Source organism: Gossypium hirsutum, chromosome D11 (assembly GCF_007990345.1).
Source record: "Gossypium hirsutum isolate 1008001.06 chromosome D11, Gossypium_hirsutum_v2.1, whole genome shotgun sequence".
Classification (NCBI taxonomy): Eukaryota; Viridiplantae; Streptophyta; class Magnoliopsida; order Malvales; family Malvaceae; genus Gossypium; species Gossypium hirsutum.
The window spans coordinates 55,327,916-55,353,881 of record NC_053447.1 but is presented as its reverse complement, the minus strand read 5'-3'; the positions used below and the strand labels follow the sequence as shown (position 1 = coordinate 55,353,881).

At 38.1% G+C, this 25,966-nt stretch overlaps 2 protein-coding genes and 2 pseudogenes across 2 annotated transcripts; 2 read left to right on the top strand and 2 right to left on the bottom strand.

Moving 5' to 3' along the window:
- Positions 1-2,931: 2,931 nt before the first annotated feature.
- Positions 2,932-8,863, bottom strand: LOC107944453 (germin-like protein subfamily 1 member 7). The gene is made up of 3 exons (XM_016878279.2): positions 8,701-8,863; positions 7,320-7,322; positions 2,932-3,506 (listed from the first exon to the last, which is right to left on the bottom strand). The coding sequence occupies exons 1-3, from the start codon at positions 8,819-8,821 to the stop codon at positions 2,953-2,955; spliced, it is 678 nt and encodes a 225-aa protein (XP_016733768.1). The 5' UTR covers positions 8,822-8,863; the 3' UTR covers positions 2,932-2,952.
- Positions 8,864-10,405: 1,542 nt separating this feature from the next.
- LOC107944452 (uncharacterized mitochondrial protein AtMg00810-like) lies at positions 10,406-11,653 on the bottom strand. Its single transcript, XM_016878278.1, has one exon. It carries the CDS (start codon positions 11,651-11,653, stop codon positions 10,406-10,408), a length of 1,248 nt encoding a protein of 415 aa, XP_016733767.1.
- Positions 11,654-14,921: 3,268 nt separating this feature from the next.
- On the top strand, positions 14,922-15,769 carry LOC121223204 (germin-like protein subfamily 1 member 14; annotated as a pseudogene).
- A 3,124-nt stretch (positions 15,770-18,893) lies between these two features.
- Positions 18,894-24,788, top strand: LOC107963424 (germin-like protein subfamily 1 member 14; annotated as a pseudogene).
- The last annotated feature ends 1,178 nt before the right edge of the window (positions 24,789-25,966 follow it).

Below are 25,966 nucleotides of genomic sequence, written 5' to 3'. Positions count from 1 at the left end.
ACTCATTAATGACACCCCCTCTTTAACTGCCTTTAGCCAGTAGTAAGCCATTTTTTTAGTTGGAAATGTTGAAACCAGTGAATCTGATTTACTTGGAAACTTATTTTTGTGAAATCAGCCTTTGATTTTTTCCTTGGTTTTATGTGAGATAGTACATTAGTTTCTTAATTTTGTTTCCCACTTCAGCATCTAAATAGTTCCAATTAGAATAAAATAGTTGTTCATTCTTCAAATTCTTCAAGGTATCAATTCCAAAACATATATCATTAATCCAATTTTTTTCCAATGACTAGATATGGCATGACCGAAGGAAAAAAACAATGGAGTTATCAGTTGATATCTCACCCAAACATGAAACGATGTCCTAAGGGAATCATGATGGATTTGAAAGTTTTCATACTCCTATCATAGGTTACAAGCTCAATGGAAACAGTTATATTCCCCAGTCCCAATCAGTTAAAATGTTCATTTGTGGTCGAGGAAAAATATTTTTAGCTGAATAATATTTCTTGACATGCTTTTGTGCCCCTTGTTTATTGAATAAAATGTTATTAGCCCTTCAAAGAAAAAAATTAAAGTAAAATTTTGTCAGTAATACCAGATAAGCAATCTGGACTTGCGGGATGTGATCTAAAATGGTTTGCTCAATAACTTTCAACGTATCATTCACTAGACGTATGTTTTTCAAAGCACAAGATCCTAGGACACAGATAAACCACCTTCACGCCTGGATAATTTTAACCTCCATCTTGTTTAACCTTCATCCATCTCGGCAATTCCTCATGTATTGAATATGATATTATACATCTTGAATGTGCAGGAAAGTGGTTATATATATACATATATATAAGAAATAACTTAGAGAGACATAACAAACCAATTTTTATATTATTCAACTCATTCATGTGTTTTTCTTTCTTCTAAGTTAAAATGTCTAACCATTTTATTGTGAAAGCTCTTCTTTGTTGATGATAAATAGAATGGAAATAGGCTAGTTGGAACCATAAAAAACTTCAATTCTATTTAAATATCGAAAAAAAATTAATAGAAAGTATTAGTCAATGTTTAATTTAATAAATATAATTAATTAAGCAATTTCAATTTAATAGGAATTTTGATTTTAATGGTAATAAAAACAAAATAAATTTTTATTTTAATAAAAAATTAAAAAATTTAAATTTTATCATAAACTAACTTTTTTTAAGTCATAAAAATCCAACTCATTCTATCAATTTAAATACAGAAATAATGTCCATATTTAATTTAATAAAAATAATCAATTAATGAATTTTATTTTAATAAGGATATTAATATTAATAATAATATATTTTATTTTAATTAAAACAGACTGAACAACTATTTGTTTTTAATTTAAGAATAAAGATTTCATTCACTATCTCTAATACGTACATTTATGCATAATTTGAGGGGAGAGGAAAAAAGTAAGAGAAATTGCAAAGGGTTTATATAATTTTGAACGGTGTATAAATGATTATTGAATTTTTTTTGTAAACAGTAGTTGTAGTTGAGAAACTAATGAAATAATATTATGTTAGATCCCAATCAATTTTCAAAGGAGAAAAAAAACAACAAAAAATTAGTACAATAATCAATCGTAGTGATTGTTAGTACAAATCTCGGGTGAAGAAAATCTCGAACACGTGAACGGAACTCGAATAGAAAAAGAAGAAATAGGACAAGGCTCCAAGGTGTGTATCAAGTCACTATTTTAAGGTTATATTCGCCCCCACCTATCTTTGGTGTGCAAATGAGTTCCAAGCAAATTAACCTCGAGGATACAATGAAGCCAATGACTATTTGCGTTTTGCACTAACGAGAATAGTCCACTACACACTGAGCAATATTTAACAAGAAACTCAATTTCTACAAAGGATTTTTGCAGTTTTACTTTATAAAATGAAGGAAAAGGAAAGAATATTAGAATTGGTTGGTGTGGTTTTCAAATGAAATCTCATTCCTATTTATAGGAATTTTCATGTCTCTTTATAAAGACATCTTTCAATAGGTGTCTTTCTGAACAATAACGTCTTTAAAATAAACATATAATTATTTATTTAATATTATAACTATTCAAATAATATTATTTAAATAGTTATAATTCTTTTTTAGAAAATCAAATAATATAACTTTTGATTAATTACACCCATTCATTTATAGTTATTGGAACACTATAAATATTTGAAAAAGTTGTAGTGATTCATTCATTTCCCTAAACAAAGGTCTGAAATCTAAACTTAGAACTAAAAATAAATTGTAATTGCAAGACTCCATATCGTATGATGAAAATAATATTACGAGAGGTTACAATAAGTATTGGAACACTTATAGTTATTGGAACACTATAAATATTTGAAAACGTTCTAGTGATTCATTCATTTCCCAAAACAAAGGTCTGAAATCCAAACTTCAAACTAAAAATAAATTGTAATTGCAAGACTTCATATCGTATGATGAAAATAATATTACGAGAGGTTACAATAAGTATTGGAACACTTATAGTTATTGGAACACTTTAAATATTTGAAAACGTTCTAGTGATTCATTCATTTCCCAAAACAAAGGTCCGAAATCCAAACTTCAAACTAAAAATAAATTATAATTGCAAGACTCCATATCGTATGACAAAAATAATATTACGAGAGGTTACAATAAGTATTGGAACACTTATAGTTATTGAAACACTATAAATATTTGAAAAATGTTCCAGTAATTCATTTATTTCCCTAAACGAACGTCCGAAATCCAAACTTCAAATTAAAAATAAATTGTACTCCATACCGTATGACTAAAATAATATTACTGAGAGGTTTCAAAGGTACATGAGAAACCTCTTTATTATTATTTTTTCTTTCAACTAAATTCAACGTGAAATACAAGTTAAACATCATCCAAACAATTAGCTACTAAGGTTCGTGGGTTTAGAAGTATCCCCTAGTTGTTGTCCCACCAGAACCGGGACTGAAGTTGTTTAACGATATTTTGATCCAGCTGGAAGGCCTTGGCAAGAACATCAGGATTGATGGCCGGGTCAGAGCCAAACACTGCATTTGCAATGGTGATCACCCCTGGGTTTTGGCTACTGAGAGCAGCAAAGGCAACCGCATTCGTACTCCCTATGTTTAACTGGAAGTGAATCATACCTTCGGGGAAAACGAATACATCTCCGGGGTATAGGACTTTGGTGAAGAGACGGTTATCCGTGTTCGATGTGACAAAGCCGACGGAAAGTGTGCCTTCCACAACGACTAGAATTTCGGTGGCACGAGGGTGAGTGTGAGGAGGGTTTAGGCCACCGTAAGGTGCATAGTCAATTTGAACAAGAGATATGCCAAGGGTGTTAAGTCCAGGTATTTGTTGAACATTGGCTGGAGTGACCATTGATCCTACTTGGTTTGATGTATTTCCAGGAATGTTGAGGCCAGGCAGGAAGAAGTCTTCTGCGGTTGCAAGCTTGGGGTCCTTGCAGAACTTGCCATTAACGAAAACTGCATAAATAGAAAGAAAAGAGTTTACTACTTGGACACTTGTCCAATACTTGTACTTGCTATATTTCTCCAGTTTTGAGAGTCGAAACGAATATATTGGAAAGATGAAATTTCAAAGAATTAAAGAACACACCTGTTGAATTTAGTTCCCATGCAAGACATGCAAAGGTGGCCATGCAAGGAGAAGTGGCAGCAAGCAGTCTAGCTATGAAGTGCAGAAACTGGAGCTTGAAGTTGCCTAACTTCTTGTTATGTTTTGATTGTATTTTTAATTATTATTTTGTAATCTAGTTCATGTTGAACTAAGTTGGTAAACCTTATGATGTTTTTGTTGATTGATTGACTGAAAAATCAGCAAAGAAACTTAAGCAAGCTGATTAACAATTTCCAATGTAAATTTAGTGGTGTTAGGTATGTCATTAGGTAAAGACTTGTTCATTTTGTTATTGTTATCTATTATATGTAATGGCATTATGCCTTCTTGATTTGTTAACGAAAAATATCAGCTCTTTTCATTCAAAATAATCTCTCTCAATTTCTTTTGTTTTCCATTCGCATGTGTTTCTGTTCTTGCTTCTGAGTTTGTTTCTTCAGCAAGGCTCGAGGCTTGTTATACAAGCAAGATTGAAAACAGTCTGCTGTTGTCTCTTTGCACCAACAATTGGTATCTAGAGCTTCATTCTTAGTGGACCCGTTTTATCAAACTAAGAAAGCTGAATGTCTTCCTCAAGTTTTTCACCAGCAGCCCCACTAGTCTTCAATGGAGAAGGCTTCCACATATGGCTGGTCAAGATGAAGACTTACCTACAGGCCTTTGATCTGTGGGAAGTTGTCAACACAGATGCTGAGCCAGCACCACTGAGGGCTAATCCTACAGTAGCTCAGATTAGGCAACATGCTGATGAGAGGACCAAAAGGCACAAAGCCATGTCCTGCATTCAGAATTGTGTGTCAGATGTCATCTTCACCAGAATTATGGCCTGTGAGACTCCAAAACAGGCATGGGATAAGCTTAAGGAGGAGTTTCAAGGCACTGAGAGAACAAGGCAACAGCAGCTATTGAATTTGAGAAGGGATTTCGAGAACCTGAAGATGAAGGAAGAAGAAATAGTGAAGCAGTATGCAGATAGAATCATGGCAGTGGTTAACAGTATAAGGCTCCTTTGTGAGCACTTTGATGAGGCAAGGATAGTAGAGAAAGTCCTCTCCACTTTGCCTGAGATATATGAGGCCAAGATATCCTCTCTTGAGGACTCAAGAGACCTTGCTACCATCTCTTTGACTGAGTTAATCAACACTTTCTATGCTCAGGAACAAAGGAGAGCTAGCAGAGCTGAAGACCACCAGGAAGGTGCATTCAATGCCAAGGCCAGAGAAGCCTCGAGCATCAATGCTCCAAGAGGTAAAAAGCCTTGGAAAAGCAGGCCTAAGCCTGATACTGCAAGGAGCAATGACTAGCCCTGCAGACATTGCAAGAGGCCAGGTCATCCAGAAAACAGATGCTGGTTCAGGCCAGATGCAGTATGCCAACACTGCAAGAAGAAAGGCCATGTTGAAAGGGTTTGCAAAAATAGAACCAAGTCAAGGCAGAGTCAATTTCAACAACCAAAGGTTGAAGCTCGAGTAGCTGAGGACAGTAGTGATCAAGAAGAGCAGGTCTTTGATGTTTCTTGCTTAGCTGCTGAGAAGAAATGCTCAAAAGGCTGGTTATTGGACAGTGGTTGCACTAACCACATGTCACTAGATGCCTCCTTGTTTAAAACCTTGGATAGAAGTTGCAAAACCAAGGTCAAGGTTGGAAATGGTCAGTTCATAAGGGCTGAAGGAAGAGGAGAGGTGCTGATATGTACCCCCACAGGCAACAAGATCATCCCAAATGTGCTGTTAGTGCCAGAAATCGACAGGAACCTTCTCAGCATAGCTCAATTACTCGAGAAAGGCTATTCTGTTGTGTTCAAGAACAAAAAGTGCCACATTGCTGATCCAAGTGGATCAAGCCTTATGACAGTCACAATGACTGACAAATGCTTTGAGGTACACTGGCCAAATGACTCAAAGTCTGCATATATAGCCTCTGTTGATGATTCCAAGCTTTGGCATCAAAGGCTTGGGCATGCCAACTTCAGATCATTGGCTCGAATGGCCAAAGAGGGCTTGGCAGAGAACTTTACTAGCTCAGTGGAGCATGATGATGTGTGTGAAGTTTGCCAGATGGGGAAACAGGCAAGACTGCCATTTCCTACAAATTCAGCTTGGAGAGCTACTGAAAAACTGCAGCTGGTGCACTCTGATGTATGTGGCCCAATGAGGACTGAATCACTCAGCAAAAATAGGTATTTCATCCTCTTCATTGATGATTTTACAAGGTTTTGCTGGATTTTCTTCTTAAAACACAAGTCTGAGGTAGCTCAAGTGTTTGTGAAGTTTAAAACTGCTGTTGAGACAGAAACAGGTTACAAGCTGAAATCGATAAGGTCAGACAATGGCACTGAGTACATTTCAGCTCAGTTTCAAGCCATTTACAATGATGCTGGTATCAAACACCAGCTTACAAATGTCTACACACCTCAGCAGAATGGGGTATCAGAAAGAAAGAACAGAAGCTTGATGGATATGGCCAGGTGCCTGCTGTTTGAGAAGAAACTGCCCAAGACCATGTGGGCTGAGGCAGTAAACACTGCTGTCTACCTTCAAAATAGGCTTCCTACCAAAGCTCTTGCATCCAAAACACCTTTCGAGGCTTGGTCCGGTTTCAAGCCTTCCTTGGCACATCTGAAGGTGTTTGGTTGCCTGTGTTATGCATAAATACCAGCAGCAAAGAGAGACAAGCTCTCTGAAAGGGCTCAACCAGGTGTTCTAGTAGGCTATAGCTCAGTTAAGAAGGGCTACAGGGTGCTGGATCCTTTGAAAAACATAGTTCAAGTGAGCAGAGATGTCATCTTCGATGAGAAAGCTTGCTGAAATTGGGAAAAGAATGAACCAGAAGCTGCTTCAGAAGACCTGATGCCTAATCAAGCTGATCTTGAGCAGTTAGGACCTGAAATGGATGTTGATGATGTGCCTGTGAGAGGCACAAGGCCCCTAGATGATATTTATGAAAGAGCACAGGTTGCAATAGCAGAACCTAGCAGTTTTGAAGAGGCTGAGGTAGATGAAGGCTGGAAACTAGCTATGGTCGATGACATCAACATGATTGAGAAGAACCAGACATGGGAGCTAGTTGATAAACCTACTGGAAAGAAGACCATTGGAGTAAAATGGGTCTATCGAGCAAAACAGAATGCAGATGGCAGTCTGAACAAGCTAAAAGCCAGGCTTGTTGTCAAAGGTTTTAGCCAAAGGTATGGTCTGGACTACCTGGAGACATTTGCACCAGTAGCCAGGCTTGACACAGTTAGAATGATAGTTGCCTTGGCTGCTCAACATCAGTGGACCATTCATCAGCTTGATGTTAAGTCTGCATTTCTCAATGGTTTCCTGGAAGAAGAGATCTACATCGAACAGCCTCAAGGATTTGTGGTCACTGGCAAAGAACACAAGGTGTACAGACTGAAAAAGGCTTTGTATGGCCTGAAACAGGCTCCTCGAGCCTGGTATGCTCGAATTGATTCTTACTTGCTCAGTTTGGAATTTGAGAGAAGTCTCAGTGAACCAACACTGTATGTGAAGAAGAACCAAGCTGAAACTCAGCTTATCCTGTCACTCTATGTTGATGATTTATTGGTGACTGGAGGAGATAGAAGAATGCTAGAAGATTTCAAAAGAAAAATGATGGAAATGTTTGAAATGTCTGATTTAGGCAGAATGAACTACTTCCTTGGAATGGAAGTGAAGCAAACAGCAAAGGGAATCTTTCTTAGTCAGATTTCTTTTACTATGAAGATCCTGGATAAGTTCTCTATGAAGAACTGCAAGCCAACAAGCACACCAATGGCTGTTGGAGTGAAGCTTTCGAGGCAAGGGAGTGGTGAACCAATTTGCAAGACTATGTACAAAAGTCTCATTGGTAGTCTGTTGTATTTGACTGCAACAAGACCCGATATCATGTTTGCTGTTAGTGTGCTATCCAGATACATGAATTGCTGCAATGATCAACACTTTCAAGCAGCTAAAAGAGTGCTTAGATACATCAAAGGCACCATTGATCATGGTGTATTGTTCAAAAGGGCTGAAAACATGAAGCTGATAGGCTATGTTGATAGTGACTGGGCTGGATCTTGTGATGACATGAGGAGCACATCTGGATATGCCTTTAGTCTTGGCTCAGGCATGTATTGCTGGAGTTCTAAAAAGCAAAGTCTGGTAGCACAGTCAACAGCAGAAGCTGAATATGTTGCTGCTGCATCTGCTGTAAATCAAGCCATATGGCTTAGAAAAATCCTAGCTGATTTAAACCAAAATCAAGGAAAGGCAACAGAGATTTACTGTGACAACAAATCTGCTATTGCAATTGCAAAGAATCCTATCTTTCATGGTAGAACAAAGCACTTCAACATCAAGCTACATGTCATAAGGGAGATGGAGCAAGCTCATGAAATCGAGCTGGTTCATTGCAATTCAGAAGAGCAAATTGCTGATATCTTTACAAAGGCACTCAATGTGTCTAAATTTGTTAAATTAAGAAGGTAGTTAGGTGTCACTAGCATGGAAACTAAGGAGGAGTGTTGAATTTAGTTCCCATGCAAGACATGCAAAGGTGGCCATGCAAGGAGAAGTGGCAGCAAGCAGTCTAGCTATGAAGTGCAGAAATTGGAGCTTGAAGTTGCCTAACTACTTGTTATGTTTTGATTGTATTTTTAATTATTATTTTGTAATCTAGTTCATGTTGAACTAAGTTGGTAAACCTTATGATGTTTTTGTTGATTGATTGACTGAAAAATCAGCAAAGAAACTTAAGCAAGCTGATTAACAATTTCCAATGTAAATTTAGTGGTGTTAGGTATGTCATTAGGTAAAGACTTGTTCATTTTGTTATTGTTATCTATTATATGTAATGGCATTATGCCTTCTTGATTTGTTAACGAAAAATATCAGCTCTTTTCATTCAAAATACTCTCTCTCAATTTCTTTTGTTTTCCATTCGCATGTGTTTCTGTTCTTGCTTCTGAGTTTGTTTCTTCAGCAAGGCTCGAGGCTTGCTATACAAGCAAGATTGAAAACAGTCTGCTGTTGTCTCTTTGTACCAACAATCCACCGTCTTTAGTATCATTAATTGCTACACAGAAATCCTGAAAAGGGCTGGGATCTGAAGCTGAGACAAGTTTGGAAGCCAAAGCCAAGAGGACAAATGCTACAAGGAATTGAACACCTTTCATTGTTGTAAGCAACAGTCCTGAACCTGATCAAATTGAGCTTCTAAGATTTGCTGCTTTATGAGGGGTGAGAAATCTCGTTTCAAAGCATGTCCATTTATAGATAGTAGTCACTGAACAGGTCCATCGTCATTTTATTTCTTTAACAATTCCATTTTAAAAAGGAAAATAAAAAAAGAGGTTTGCCAAGTCTGAAGTGATTACTGGTTCTTAAAGAAATCTGAAGGAATCATTCTTCAACTACTCTACACCCTCATCCTCATCGAACTGGTCGTTTTACATACCCAATATCGTCTTAACTACGCTACTGACTTTGAATGTGTATATATATATGTACACAATTGATAAGCCTCTAGCAGTATTTCAAAGTTGCAGTGCTCCTATATATCCATAGAATGGTGAAAACTATATGCAGGTTACATTTAATGCAACCGGGCTTTTATGAAGATGTCCATGCACGTGTACATTCAGAGAGATATAAAACCACAAGTTTTGAATCATTCCTAGGCGCTTTTCTTGCAAATACTTCTTACTTAATCAACTATTTTATTTGAATTAATTAACAGATGTTGAAGCTGGTTAATAAGCCGGCCTGGAAAAACAGTTTCTCTAATTTTTTTAAAAAAATAAAATAGAATTGAGATCACTAATTGCAAAAGGAGATGATAATGAGGGAAAAAGATCATGTCAAAGGTTTCAATAGTTAATCTCCCTCAGCCCACAATGGCAGTCTCTTTCACACTTTAACCAAGCCCAGCTGCTGGCACTTTATGTTTAAACACTGCCAAATGGAAAAATGTTTCCAACTAGGATTATTGTTAACATTATTTTCATTGTATCTTGCATGAACAGGGTTGCCTGCCCGCAGCCTTAGCAACCTTGGGTATCTCCTAAGGTCAACGTTCGAATGGATCAAGTTGTATTAAGTACTACAAAAGACATAATTTAATTGCAGATTTGACTACTTCCATGACAAAGATACTGATGTAAGCATTGGAAGTGGGAAGAGACAAGGGTAGTAGTTGAAGAAAAATTCATCAGAAATGGAAAAACATAGACTAGCTCAAAGACTGTAATGTATAAATAGTCATGTTCTGCAGCAGAGTTCCTCATCCTCTCCAAAGCAATCAAAATTCCATTTATCACAATGAAAACTGCCCATTTCATCCTAGTATTTTGTCTCTTGGCTCTGGCTTCCCCATGTTGGATTTTAACTTAGCAAACAAAGTTTAAAAACAACTTAGATGAATGTTTTAGATGTTTGAAAGCTTAAAACAGGAGCAAGAACAAGCAAAAGATGAATGAGCAAAGTGTTTTTCTCATTACCCGAATAAGTGCATGGTTACATACATAGATAGAACAAAGTTACATAGAAAGAAAACACAGCTTGCTTGTGCAAGTAACTAAAGGTTTACATCAACAAAATGACAACCTAATTTGACTACTAAATCAGCTAAGCACACATTTTAACCTTAGCTGATCAAAGCATATAATGATTACACCATAGACTAACAAAAGTCAACTAAATAAACAAGGCTTGTCGAATTGCACAACGGATTTCAACATGCTTCAGCCGAGTTTCTGGTTTCATGCATGCAACGTAAGTTTGCATGGATTCTTCAACTTGCTGCTGTCGTTGCCACCTTTTAAACACTCCTCTTTGGCTACAAAGCAGCAAACTCTGATTTTCTTCTTCAAATATTCAAACCTTGAAGCAGCCAATGGTTTGGTTAATAGATCAGCAAGTTGATCTTTTGAGCAGCAGTGAACTAAGCTTATCTCCTTGGTCATTTCAGCTTCTCTCACAAAATGATATCTAATTTTAAAATGCTTGGTCTTACCATGAAAAACCAGATTTTTGGCAATGGCTACAGCCGATTGGTTGTCAACCTTAATCACAGTGGCCTCCTTTGGATCAGCATTCAGATCATGCAATATTTTCCTAAGCCAAATGGCTTGATTTACAGCAGAAGCAGCTGCGATGTATTCTGCCTCAGCAGTGGATTGAGCCACTGTCTGTTGCTTCTTCGAGCTCCAGCAGAAGACACTTGAGCCAAGGGTGAAGAAGTAGCCTGATGTGCTCTTCATGTCATCAACAAAACCAGCCCAATCACTGTCTGAATATCCCACTAGTCTTAGCTCCTCAGCCCTTTCAAACTTCACTCCACAACTCAGAGTCCCTTTGACATACCTTAGGACCCTTTTTGCTGCTTTAAAATGTGCAACTGTGCAGCAATGCATGAATCTCGATAGAAGACCAACAGCATGCATGATGTCTGGTCTAGTTGCAGTCAAATAGAGCAGGCAGCCAATCAAGCTTCTGTAATTCTTTTCATCCACTCGATCTTCATCTCCTAGGCTGGTGAGCTTTTCTCCTAAAGCCACAGGAGTGCTAGGAGGCTTGCAGTTTGTGATGCAAAACCTGCTCAAAACCTTCGATGCGAATGCCTTCTGGCCTATGAAAATACCTTGTTCATTTTGTTTCACTTCCATGCCAAGGAAGTATGTCATTAATCCAAGGTCAGTCTTCTCAAACACAGTTTGCATTTGCTTCTTAAAGGTTTCAATTTCCTCCCTTTTGCAGCCAGTGACCAGTAAATCATCAACATACAATGAAACAATTAGCAAAGTTTTATTACCTTCCTTCTTAACATAGAGAGTAGGCTCACTGGTGCTCTTTGTGAACCCGAGCCTTGTCAGGTAGGTATCCATTCGATCGTACCAGGCCCTTGGAGCTTGCTTGAGACCATACAGGGCCTTTTTGAGCTTGTAGACCTTCTCTTCTTCTCCTTGAACTTCAAATCCTTCAGGTTGATCTATGAAGATTTCCTCCATGAGAAATCCATTTAAAAAGGCTGATTTGACATCCAGTTGATGCACCTACCACTGTTTCTGGGCTGCTAAGGCAAACAACATTCTTATAGTGTCCAGCCTTGCAACAGGAGCAAATGTTTCAAAGAAATCGACTCCCTGCTGTTGGCTATACCCTTTCACAACTAATCTAGCTTTGTGTCTGTTCAGTGATCCATCTGCATTATTCTTGATCTTGAACACCCATTTAACTCCAATGATCTTCCTACCTTCTGGTCTATCAACCAGCTCCCAGGTTTCATTCTTTTGAATCATCCTTAGTTCAGCTTCCATAGCCTCTTGCCAGCATTTCTCTTTCGAGGCTTCAGCATAGCAGGATGGCTCAACCATGGTCACAGCACATCTTTCATAGATGTCTGCCAATGTTCTGGTGCCCCTAACAGGCATATCATCAAAATCATCCATAGCTTCATTTTCAACTTCAGCATGTTGGTGATCAAGGTCCTGCAAGTCTTCTTCAGTTAAGCTTGCATCTGTCCCATTCCACTTCCAACAGCTTCCTTCATTGAACTTGACATCTCTGCTTACAATAACCTTTTTTGTTGATGGATCAAAGATCCTATAACCCTTTTTCACACTACTGTAGCCTACAAATACCCCTGGCACAGACTTTCTTTCTAGCTTTGTTCTCTTCTCTGCTGGCACAAGTGCATAGCATAAGCATCCAAACACTTTCAAGTGTGACACGATTGGTTTCTGCTTGAAGCAGGCCTCAAAGGGTGTTTTACCTATGACTGCTTTAGTTGGTAGTCTATTTAGTAAGTAGACAGATGTGTTTACTGCCTCAGCCCAGAAGTTGTTTGGCATTTTGGCCTCAAACAGTAGGCATCTGGCCATATCAAGAACAGTCCTGTTTTTCCTCTCACAAACACCATTTTGCTGTGGTGTGTAGACAGTGGTCAGTTGGTGTAGGATGCCAGCATCATCACAAATCTTCTGGAACCTCTGAGACACATACTCGGCTCCATTGTCTGACCTTAGGCTCTTGAGTTTGCTGTTGGCTTGGTTTTCAGCCAAAGCCTTGAACTTGCAAAAGAAGTCAGTGACATCTGACTTTTGTTTCAAGAAGGTTACCCAACAAAACCTGGTGCAGTCATCAATGAACAAGGCAAAATACTTGCAGCCATTTAGTGAGCTGGTCTTCATAGGTCCACAGATGTCAGTGTGAACCAACTGAAGTTTCTCTTGGGCTCTCCATGCCTTGTTGACTGGAAAGGGCAGTCTGGTTAGCTTGCCAAGCTGACAGACTTCACACACCTCTTTGTTTGGCTCGAACTTAACCATATCTTCAACCAAATTTAGTTTTTGCATTTGCCCGAGTGAGTTGTAGTTCACATGCCCCATTCTTTTGTGCCACAAACTTGCCTCATCAGTCTGAGCTGCATATGCTCTTGCTTGCAACTGATTTACATCCACATTGAAGGTTCTATCTTGCATAGCTACTTTTGCCAACACCTGGTCAGTAGCATCTTTGATTGTGCAGATTTTGCCTTCAAACAGGAGAGAGTACCCTTTCTCCAGTAGCTGACCAACACTTAACAAATTTTGGTCAATGTTAGGTACATAAAGAACTTCTGAAATGGTTTTAATACCTGACTTGGTGCAAATCACTGCTTTGCCTTTGCCTTTAGCCTTAAGAAGTTCACCATTTCCAATTCTAACATTGGATTCAAATGAGGTGTCAAGCTCCTTGAACATGCTTTCCTCTGAGGCCATATGATGAGTACATCCACTATCGATCAGCCAAATCTTGCTGACTTTGCTTGAGCTTGCAAAGCAGGAGGTTGTGAAGACATGTTCTTCCTGTGCCTCGATGTCTTCAGCTACTTGAGCCTGATTATGATTCTATGACTGAGCTTTTGGTTTGTTCTTACACACTTTCTCAATGTGACCAAGCTATTTGCAGCCTCTACACTGAATGTCAGGCCTGTACCAGCAATATTTCTCAAGGTGAGTTGTTCTTTTGCAATGAGCACAGGGTGGAAACTTCTTCTTGGCAGCTTCCTTCTTTCCTCTTTCTTTCTTTTCTGACATAGGCTTCTTGCCTTTGTGATTCGAGCTGAAGCTTGAGCTCTCTCTACTCCTAGCTTGAAAAGCTCCCTCAGAATACTCCTCCATTCTGTTTGCTCTTCTTTGCTCTTGAGCGTAGAGAGCATTTATCAGTTCTGTCAAGGGAATGGCAGATAAGTCCCTCGAATCCTCCAGGGAAGAAATCTTGGATTCATACTTCTCTGGCAGGGTTGTTATGATTTTCTCCACTACCCTCTGATCACTAAAGTCATCTCCAAGCAGTCTTATGTTGTTGACAGTAGACATTATTCTGTCAGCATACTGCTTGATGGTTTCTGAGTCTTTCATTCTCAGATTCTCAAAGTCCCTTCTCAAGTTAATGAGTTGTTGCTGCCTGGTTTTGTCTGAGCCTTGAAACTCTTCCTTGAGTTTGTCCCAGGCCTCCTTTGGTGTGTCGCAGGCCATTATCCTTGTGAAGATAACATCTGAAACTCCACTTTGAAGGCATGACATGGCCTTGTACTTCTTTACACAGTCTTCATTATACTGCCTTATCTGAGCTATCGTGAGGGTGGTGGTTCAGTGTCATTTTGAACAACATTCCATAGGTTATGTGCCTGTAGATATGTTTTCATTTTGACAGCCCATATATTGTAGCTTTCACCAGCAAACACGGGTGGAGGTGGTGGTGAGAAGCTCATCTTCACGCAGCTTCCAAAACTCTGAGCAACAAAGATAGTTCCTGCTTCTTTTCTTTCAAACACACAGCACACAACAAGAGGCCCTCAAAGACAACAGGCTCTCGATACCATTTGTTGGATTTTAACTTAGCAAACAAAGTTTAAAAACAACTTAGATGAATGTTTTAGATGTTTGAAAGCTTAAAACAGGAGCAAGAACAAGCAAAAGATGAATGAGCAAAGTGTTTTTCTCATTACCCGAATAAGTGCATGGTTACATACATAAATAGAACAAAGTTACATAGAAAGAAAACACAGCTTGCTTGTGCAAGTAACTAAAGGTTTACATCAACAAAATGACAACCTAATTTGACTACTAAATCAGCTAAGCACACATTTTAACCTTAGCTGATCAAAGCATATAATGATTACACCATAGACTAACAAAAGTCAACTAAATAAACAAGGCTTCTCGAATTGCACAACGGATTTCAACATGCTTCAGCCGAGTTTCTGGTTTCATGCATGCAACGTAAGTTTGCATGGATTCTTCAACTTGCTGCTGTCGTTGCTACCTTTTAAACACCCCATTTGCCTATGCATCTGATCCCAGTCCTCTCCAAGATTTCTGCGTAGCCATCAATGACCCTAAGGATGCTGGTAAGTTTTGTTTTTATCTCTTCTTCTTAAACTTGACCTTCAAATAAAACATTCTACAATCTCTTCATGGCATGGTACATGAAATAACATTCTTCTTCTCATCTCCAGTGTTTGTTAATGGGAAGTTCTGCAAGGACCCAAAGCTTGCTAAAGCACAAGACTTTTACTATTCAGGGCTCAACATCCCCAGAAACACATCAAATCCAGTGGGATCGACTGTTACTCCAGTTAATGTTGCTCAAATACCAGGGCTTAACACTCTTGGCATCTCATTGGTTCGAATTGATTACGCACCAAATGGTGGCCTAAACCCCCTCATACTCAACCTCGTGCCACCGAAATCTTAGTCGTTGTGGAGGGCACACTCTACGTTGGCTTCGTGACATCCAACACCGCTAATCGTCTCATTACCAAGGTCTTATACCCTGGAGATGTATTTGTTTTCCCAATTGGTCTCATTCACTTTCAATTCAATGTGGGGAAAACCAATGCCGTTGCCTTCGCTGCTTTGAGTAGCCAGAATCCTGGGGTTATTACCGTAGCCAATGCAGTGTTTGGATCAAATCCACCCATCAATCCCGATGTTCTCGTCAAGGCTTTCCAATTGGACAAGAATGTGGTGAAAAATCTTCAGTCAAAATTCTGGTGGGCTAACAATTAGGGCGCCCAAATATAATTCAATTTGAATCTTTGCAATAATCTTTGACTTGTTTCCTTTTCTACAATAATATATATATATATTTTTTTGGAAAGAATAAATATAAAAAGTATTTGCTTATGTTGCTGTAAGCTTCTTTGTTAAGTAATGAAATTTATTGTTTTAGTTATTGCTATTTTTACTTATTTTTTTGGTTTGATTTAATAATTTGTTTTCATTTTTCATTTTTTTTATGGTAGTACTGTAGATTCAATGCATTTTAAATATAAAAAATTAAAAATTTAATGTTATCTAAATTGGACTGGACCGACTGGTCGGAGTGGGAACCGGTTGGGTATTAGGCCGACAAGACGTAAAAAATCAGTTGACTTAAAATTGGTACGGACTGCTTGAACTGAGCTAAAAAATCGTTGAAACCGATTTCTAGTTGGTCTAACCAATTGATTTCCAGAACAACCAATTCGACTGGTTCAAAGCAAATAAATTATTGAAAAATAAAAATAAATTATAAAAAATGATTTTTTAGCCCGGTTTAACCAGTCCATACTAGCTCGCAGGTCAACTAGTTTTTTACCTCTCATCGGATCGATACCCTAACTAGTTCTTGACCCAATCGATCCAGTCCAGTTTAAATAACATTAAATTTTAGAATTTCTTATGTTTTTAAAATAGTTTTGAAAACATCTTTTTAATCTTTTATTTTTAAATAGTTTTATTTTTTAAATTTTTTTAATTTTTTTAAACTTATATATACTTTTTATTTTTTATTTTTTTATGTTTTAAAATAGTTTCCATAATGATTTGACTTGTTCTTTTCTTGTGTTTTAAGCTATATTTATTATGTACACGTATGCCACTTAAGAGGCAAAATTGTTGAGCACTTTAGCGACAACCATTCCTTAGCTGATTCAACTATAGGAACATAAGCAAGTATCAGCATTAATTGGTGCAAGAAGTTTCTATTTGGAATGCAAGGTTAGGTCAATCCTGCATGAAGTTCGACTATAGCAACATAAGCAAGTAATGTTTTCTTTTCCTTTAAATATACAATTTTTTCGTTGAATGATAATTTTCTTAATCATCATATACTACTCCACAAGTCAAACAATGCAGTTCGACACACCTTAAAAAAGCAACATTAGATTGCATAAACCAGATTATAATAGATTACACGAACAATAAAAGAAACACTCCATCATTACTAGAAACTAGAAAACATGACACCCCTAAAGCATGTTGCTTTTTGCCAAAGAGTGAGCTATCTCATTAGCCACTCATAACACCATAGAGAAAGCCACTTCTCCAATCTTATTCAATGACTAGTTTTATCTTACTTTTTCAGTTTAAGTTAATGGCACATTTAACGCTCACAATTTCAGCATCTTTAAAATCTTGAATTCCTATCAGCCCCACAATCATAATGCAATACACCCCCACAACCTGAAGTCCCTAGTTTCCCAAAAGTGGAATCGTCAACATTAAACTTCTAAGCTCCTTTTACATGTGGATCCCACCGAACATTGAAATTGCTTTAACCACACAACAACATTGGACACATAAGATTGAGTCATCCTAGCAAGTCCACTCATTAATGAAAACCCCTTCCTTAACTGCCTTTAACCAATGGCAAGCCATCGTTCTAGCTAGAAATGTAAAAATCAGAGAATATGAAAAAAATTTATTTTAAAAAAAAATTATGTACTTTTGAAGGGTAAGAACCGAATTGGCAAAAAAAAATTGTAAATGTTGAGGGCTAAAAAAGTTGTTTTACCTTTGACAATGTTAACTTTAACGGCAAAAATTAAACAAAGGGACAAAAAAATTTTAAATAAAAAAGCACAGAAATTTAAAATATAGCGACTAAATTTTAATTTTTGAAAGAGTACAAGAACCTTTGACATATTTAAATTTAAATATTAGAAAGGGAATGACAAACGGATATAAAATGCTAATGTAATTAGATAAAATTGTAAAGGATGTCCAAACATGCCTAGTCACTTTGATTTAATCCAGAATTGGAATATGTCATATACCTAATCACTTGATTTTGACTGGGTAAAGTCTGTATATTCGATTTTGTACAACATTCGATAAGCCTACACCAAATTTACCACATTCTTAATATATCAAACTCTTTGCTATTGCATCATATCGTATTTGTTAGTTCATGGCATTGCTGACTAGCAATAAACTTGTATTAAACAAACCGGTGTGATCACTCAAACTAATATGATTCGAAGTCTATGAGGTAACTGAAGCCTTGAAGTTTACTTTTCTGTACTAGGAAAAATTCAAGTCATTAATTAGGCTTAAAAATATTTTATTACAAAGTTGGCAACAAATTGGATCAGTGATTAATTCAAAGCTCATTTTTGGGTAATTGCAGTGATCAACAGACTTGGAAAGTTTCGCTCTTGCATGCATGTTTCATTGAACTTGCAAGAAATTGACAATGTTGTGGATGTGATAAGCACAGATGTGAGTACAAACGAACATGCCAGAATAGACTATGTCAACTGAGATTGTATAACATGTTGATTACAGACACAATCAGAAGCCTTTAATCAAGCTTAAGTTTTTGTCTCCATAGCATTTCCTTGATCATGCTAACTAAAAGATTGACCGAGTTCAGTTTTACATACAAAACTGTCGGCTGCTTGCAGCAACTCCAAATCTAAATTAAATTATTCCCACTATCTGAATAAAAAATTACATATATATAGATTTGTTTGCATAAGGCCAGATGGAATTATTTTTGAGTTGACATTTGATGCAATATATATATTTGAAAGAAGTATTTTACAAGAAAACTTTCTTGTGACTAGCAAATTATAAGATAATAATGCATTTTCAGCACCTCCTTTTCCCCATCAACTTTAGTCTGTGAAGGAAAAGTCAAAGCCTGGATAAGAAAATGTTTAGAACTGCGAGTGAATTAAGACCAATTCCACGACATATATTGCAATGATGTACGAGGAGAACAGAACTAGAAAGTGTAGTGGTTGAAGACTGATTCACCTCCTAATAAGAAATGACTAATTGTGAAGGCAAACGCCTAGTCTTCACGTACTTGATGAAAGGCAAATTAGGACGAGTTCTTTGTTTCAATGCCTATATATAGACCTGTTTGCCATGCAGGATTTCCCACCCCTCTCCCAAGTAGTAGCATACATTTCGTGCTTGCACATCAATTATGATGAAACGACTTCAACTTTTCGTTGCAGCTTTTGCCATCTTGGCCTTCAGTTCCTTATTACCCTCAACTTCTGATCCCAGCCCCCTGCAAGATTTCTGTTGAGCCATCAATGACACCAAGAATGGTGGTACGCTATTGTTATATTATGTTTTGTTTCTCAGTACTCTCTTGTTGACTAGTATCTTTAAGTCCATAATTATGCAAGATGCTAGAGCCTTTTATCCGAAGTAACAATTTCTTCATAAGAATTCATATATTTGCATGGATTCACGATATTGACTAACCTTAGTTTGTTTCATGCAGTGTTTGTAAATGGAAAGTTCTGCAAGGACCCAAATGTTGAAAGTTGGACTGCATTACAACACAAAACCAGCAGCAAGCTACTGTCAAGACCAGCAGCAGTTATCGAGCTCAGCCTATTTTGCTTGGTGCGCAAGGTTGAATTTTGGACCGAATGAAGCAACCAACTTTGTTATTTTTGTTCTGTTGTAATTTGATTTAGTTCAACTTTAGTTTATTCACAATGTTGTTAAAGTTAAGCTAGTGATATGATCTTTTGATTTAATGGCTGATTGGTCAGCTATTTTTTAGCTAGTGTTTAGGTTTATATTAGTTGGGGTAGTTAAACACATTAGGTAACTGTCAAATTGTATTGTAACTCCTTTATATTTCAAATTTTGAATGAAAATGGTCAATGTTCAGTTACAAAAATTTGTCTGTGCATTCAAGTTTATTGCTTTTTTGCTGTTCTGCTTGTTTTCTTTCTGCTTCGATTTCTTTTGTTCTTATTGTAAATTTCAGTCTATTGTTGCTGCCATTGTTCCAACAAATGGTATCATGAGCCGGAATCTTTGAGGGGCCTTTGTTTGTACTTTGTTGAGTTCAAATCAAAACCAACAGCAAAGCTTAAAATTAAAAAGGATCGAAGCACTTAAAATCAGTTTAGCAGAATGAGTTTCACTCCACCACCTCCACCTGTGTTCACTGGAGAAAACTATCACATTTGGATAGTCAAAATGAAGACTTACCTCCAGGCACATGATCTCTGGAGTGTGATCGAGAATGATGCTGAACCACCTCCATTGAGAGCCAATCCCACCATTGCACAGATGAGACAGCATGCTGAGGAGCGAGCCAAGAAGCATAAGGCTATGGCCTGCTTGCAAAATGGAGTCTCTGATGTGATATTCACTCGCATCATGGCCTGTGACTCACCAAAGCAGGCTTGGGAGAAGCTGAAGGAGGAGTTCATGGGGACTGACAAGACAAGGCAATGGCAAGTGATTAACCTCAGGAGAGACTTTGAGAATTTGAGGATGAAGGAGTCTGAGACCATCAAGCAATACTCAGATAGGATAATGGCCATTGTCAACAGCATAAGGCTCTTGGGAGTAGACTTCACAGAGAGCAGAGTTGTTGAAAAGGTCATTACAACTCTCCCTGAGAAATTCGAGTCAAAAATCTCTTCACTTGAGGACTCGAAGGACTTATCAGCCAGTTCATTATCTAAGTTGATAAACTCCCTGTATGCACTTGAGCAAAGGAGGGAAAATAAGCAGGAGGAGAATCCTAAGGCTGCTTTCCAGGCTAAAGCCAGTGAAGGCTCGAGTGTGAGTGCAAAAGGCAAGAAGCCTTGGCAAAATATAAGGGTCAAGTTAGGAAGAGATGAAGCAAAAAGGGTGTTCCCACCATGTGTTCACTGCAAGAAGACAACACATTCAGAAAAGTATTGCTGGTTCAGGCCAGATATCCAGTGAAGAAAGTGCAAGCAGTTTGGCCATGTGGAGAAGGTGTGCAAGGGCAAACCAAGGGAGGCTGCTCTGCAACAAGCTAGACCTGCTGAGGACATGCAAGCTTAGGAGGAGCATGTGTTCACAGCAACTTGTTTTGTTGGCACAACTAAGGCCAGCAATGATTGGCTACTAGACAGTGGCTGCTCACATCATATGGCAGCAGATAAGAAGCTATTCAAGGGCCTAGACAGAAGCTTTCACTCGAGGATCAGAATTAGAGATGGCAAGCTGATTGAGGCTAAGGGCAAAGGCAATGTGCTGGTTAGCACTGGTTCAGGTAACAAGCTGATTTTAGATGTGCTTTTTGTACCTGACTTAGACCAGAACCTACTTAGTGTAGGCCAATTAGTTGAAAAAGGCTATACCTTAGTCTTTAAAAATGGTTGCTGTATTGTTCAAGACATGAATGGCCTGGAGTTAGTCACAGTCTCTATGACTGATAGGTGCTTCATGCTGGATGTTAGCCAAGTAGAAAGAAGGGCATACACCAGCCTTGCTGACAGCACAGACTTGTGGCATAGGAGATTTGGCCATGCCAATTTCAGATCCATTGATCTGTTACATAGGCTGAATTTGGTTGATGATATTTCTAAAATTGAGGCTAGTGGGAGTGTTTGTGAGGTTTGTCAGCTTGGTAAGCAGGCTAGACTACCTTTTCCTGCTGACAGTGCTTAGAGAGCTCAAAATAAGCTCGAATTGGTGCACTCTGATGTTTGTGGTCCTATGAGAACACCTTCAATCAATGAGAACAGGTACTTTGTCCTGTTTATAGATGATTTGACAAGGATATGTTGGGTCTACTTCTTAAAGAAAAAGTCAGAAGTGTTTGAAGCCTTCTGCAAATTCAAGGCATATGCTGAAAATCAGTCAGGCTGTAAAATTAGAGCCTTGAGGACTGATAATGGCTCTGAATATGTATCTGAGAGATTTCAGAAGCTTTGTGACAATGCTGGGATTCACCATCAGCTCACAACAGTCTATACTCCTCAACAGAATGGAGTCTGTGAGAGGAAAAATAGGACTCTACTAAACATGGCCAGGTGCCTATTGTTTCAAGGCAAGCTTCCAACCCAGTTTTGGGCTGAGGCAGTTAACACCTCAGTATACCTGCTCAATAGGCTGCCAACATGAGCAGTCAAGGATAAGACTCCTTTTGAGGCTTGGCATGGAGTCAAACCAGTGGTAACACACTTGAAAGTGTTTGGTTGTGTGTGTTATGCTCTTGTACCAGTGGAAAAGAGAAGCAAGCTTGAGAGCAGGGCCACTCCAGGAATCTTTGTTGGCTATAGCAGCAATAAGAAAGGTTATAGAGTGTATGATCCTACAGCAAACAAGGTTTTAGTCAGCAGAGATGTGAAGTTTGATGAGGAAAAGGTGTGGAACTGGAATGGTGTTGAAGCTGACATGTCTGAAATGGACCAGTTGGACTTAGTTGCTGAACCTACAGAAGTTGGACCAAATGAAGATGCTGTTGATGATGATACACTAGTGAGGGGCACCAGAACTTTGGCTGATGTCTATCAGAGGTGTAATGTTGCTGTGATTGAGCCTTCAGACTTTGAGGAAGCTGCCAAGGACAGAAACTGGATGAAAGCTATGGAGGCTGAGCTGGAAATGATCAACAAAAATCAGACATGGGAATTGGTGAGCAGACCAGAACACAAGAAGGTCATAGGAGCTAAATGGGTGTATAGGGCCAAGTACAATGCTGATGGCTCTTTGAACAAGCATAAGGCCAGGCTTGTGGTGAAAGGCTACAGTCAGCAATATGGTGTGGACTTCTTGGAGACATTTGCACCAGTAGCAAGACTGGATACAATCAAGCTACTGTTTGCTTTAGCAGCTCAGAAGCAGTGGAGGGTTCATCAATTGGATGTAAAATCAGCATTCCTGAATGGTTTTCTTAAGGAAGAGATCTTCATCGAGCAACCAGAAGGCTTTGAAGTTGCTGGACATGAAGACAAAGTGTACAAGTTGAGAAAGGCCCTTTATGGCCTGAAACAGGCACCAAGGGCCTGGTATGACAGGGTTGATAGTTATCTGACCATGCTTGGATTTGTGAAGAGCCTTAGTGAGTCTACTCTGTATGTTAAAAGGTCAGATCATGAAACCTTGCTAATTGTCTCCTTGTATGTGGGTGATCTTTTAGTGATAGGGAGCAAAGTTGAGCTCATTGATAAGTTCAAGGTTCAAATGCAGCAAGTGTTCGAGATGACTGGTTTGGGGGTCATGACATACTTCCTTGGCATGGAAGTTCACCAGTCTGATCGAGGCATCTTCATCAGTCAACACACATTTGCTTTGAAGATTCTTAGCAAATTTTGCATGCAAAACTGTAAAGCAGTCAGCACACCTGTTGCTCAAGGAGAAAAGTTGACAAGCAGTGGTAATCAGCAAAGAGTTGATGAGAGGCACTATCGAAGCCTAGTAGGTTGCCTGTTGTATTTAAGAGCAACCAGGCCAGACATTATGTTTGGTGTTAGTTTGCTATCGAGGTTCATACACTGCTGTAATGAGGCACATTTGAAGGCTGCCAAAAGGGTTCTTATATACATCAAAGGCACAGCTAACTTTGGTGTGATGTTTGAAAGTAGAAAGAAACTGAAACTAGAAGGTTACTCTGACAGTGACTGGGCAGGATCCCTCGATGACATGAAGAGTACCTCTGGATACTTCTTCACACTTGGATCGGGCATGTTTTGCTGGAGTTCAAAGAAGCAACAAACTGTTGCTCAGTCCACAACTGAAGCAGAGTATATTGCTACAACATCAGCAGTCAATCAGGCCATTTGGCTTAGGAAGTTGCTTCAGGATCTTAATGAAACACAAGTTGAAGCAACTGAAATTTGGGTGGACAATCAGTCTGCAGTTGCAATACCCAAGAACCCTGTGTTCCATGGTAAAACTAAGCACTTTAAAATTAAGTTGCATTTTGTTCGAGAGGCTGAACAAGCAAAAGAGATCAGCCTTGTTCATTGTAGCTCAGATGCACAATTGGCTGACATGGTAACCAAGCCCTTAGGAACTGCACGATTTGAAGCTTTGAGAAGTGCAATTGGTATGTGTTGCATACAGTCCAAGGAGGAGTGTTGAAAGTTGGACTGCATTACAACACAAAACCAGCAGCAAGCTACTGTCAAGACCAGCAACAGTTATCGAGCTCAGCCTATTTTGCTTGGTGTGCAAGGTTGAATTTTGGACCGAATGAAGCAACCAACTTTGTTATTTTTGTTCTGTTGTAATTTGATTTAGTTCAACTTTAGTTTATTCACAATGTTGTTAAAGTTAAGCTAGTGATATGATCTTTTGATGTAATGGCTGATTGGTCAGCTATATTTTAGCTAGTGTTTGGGTTTATATTAGTTGGGGCAGTTAAACACATTAGGTTACTGTCAAATTGTATTGTAACTCCTTTATATTTCAAATTTTGAATGAAAATGGTCAATGTTCAATTACAAAAATTTTTCTGTGCATTCAAGTTTATTGCTTTTTTGCTGTTTTGCTTGTTTTCTTTCTGCTTCGATTTCTTTTGTTCTTCTTGCAAATTTTAGTCTGTTGCTGCTGCCATTGTTCCAACACCAAAGCTTGCCAATGCAGAAGACTTCTTCTACTCAGGGCTTAATATCCCTAGAAACACCTCAAATCCGGGTGGATCAACTGTGACTCTGTCAATGTGGCACAAATACCGGGACTCAACACTCTCGGTATATCTCTAGTTTGAATTGACTATGCTCCATATGGTGGCCTAAACCCTCCTCACACGCACCCTCGTGCAACGGAGATCCTGGTGGTTTTGGAAGGCACACTTTATGTCGGTTTCATTATATCCAACACAGATAACCGCCTCATCACCAAAGTCCTAAACCCTGGTGATGTGTTTGCTTTCCCAGTCGGTCTCATCCACTTCCAATTCAATATTGGGAATACCAAAGCAGTTGCATTTGCTGGTCTCAGCAGCCAAAATCCAGGAGTTATCACGATTGCAAATGCAGTATTTGGCTTTAACCCTCCCATTAATCCTGATGTTCTCACTAAGGCCTTCCAATTGGACAAGAATATTGTTACCTATCTCCAATCCAAATTTTGGTGGGACAACAATTAGTTCATTTAAATATATGGGAATAAATTTCTTCAATCATAAGTTGTGATTGTGTTGTTCTAAATAATGTGAGTATAATGTGCCTGAGCTGATGGTTATGGCATGGTTTCTAGTTTGCTAGTGTACTTGCAATGTTAAGAGCTAGTGACTTATGTTTCCTTGTTAAGTTTTTTCTGTCTTGCATTTTGTATGAAGATTTGCTTACGATAGTTGCTACTTTTTTCGGTAGCGATTATTTTAAATTGGCGCTACAACCTCCCACTTAACATATCACGTGGTGTTTTCGGTGTCAATACTTTCTTGTAAGCTATCATATTAGGTCCTTTTGTAAGTTATATTTCTAAAAAACTTATGTATACTTTATTACTAGAATTATGACTCATTATAGTATATTTATAATTAACTTAATCATTTTTCTACTAATTTTTTTATTTATTAAAAAATTATACATTTTATAATTAACCAATTCTTACTCATTATTATTTATAATTATTAATTTTTATTGGTTTATAAATCGTGGGTGAATCTTATATATCATATACATCAATTAAATTATACTAACAAATGGTTGGAAAAAGCAGCCCTGGACTTTCTCCCTAAAAATTTGGATTGAGTTAAAATCCTAGGGCCATTATTGTTTGGAAAGTTTACCTAAATACTAGCCCCAAACCAAGCAAAATTAGGCTCAAACCTTAAAATCAATTAAATTATTATATTTGTATGTCTAGTTATTGTATGTCAAAAATTTTAGATTAAATTATATCGTTAGTCACTTTAAATTGGGCTTGTCTCTATTTTGGTCACCCCAATTTTATTTTTTTAATTTGGTCACCCAAAAAAAATTATCAAATTGGTCACTCCACTAATAAATGGTAACAGAAGACTAATAGTGCATTTATACTAAAAATTTTGGAGTCAACAAAATAGGAACTACCCCTATTTAGAGTGATTAATAGGTAGTTTACTCAAATTTTGGCGTGACTAACGTGGAAATTCACCACTAATAAAGGATGTCCAAACATGCCTAGTCACTTTGATTTAATCCAAAATTGGAATATATCATGTCGAAACTGTTCTTCTGAAAACGGGGTCGACTTTAATTTTGAAAACGAAAATGAATATGGGAGTCGCCACCAATCTTTTTTAATGAGGTGTGATCGGGTCACCTCGAAAAATAATTT

Bases quoted from the DNA above. Each gene is read 5' to 3' on its own strand.
- LOC107944453 (XM_016878279.2), bottom strand. From the start codon at position 8,821: ATGAAAGGTGTTCAATTCCTTGTAGCATTTGTCCTCTTGGCTTTGGCT.
- LOC107944452 (XM_016878278.1), bottom strand. From the start codon at position 11,653: ATGGAGGAAATCTTCATAGATCAACCTGAAGGATTTGAAGTTCAAGGA.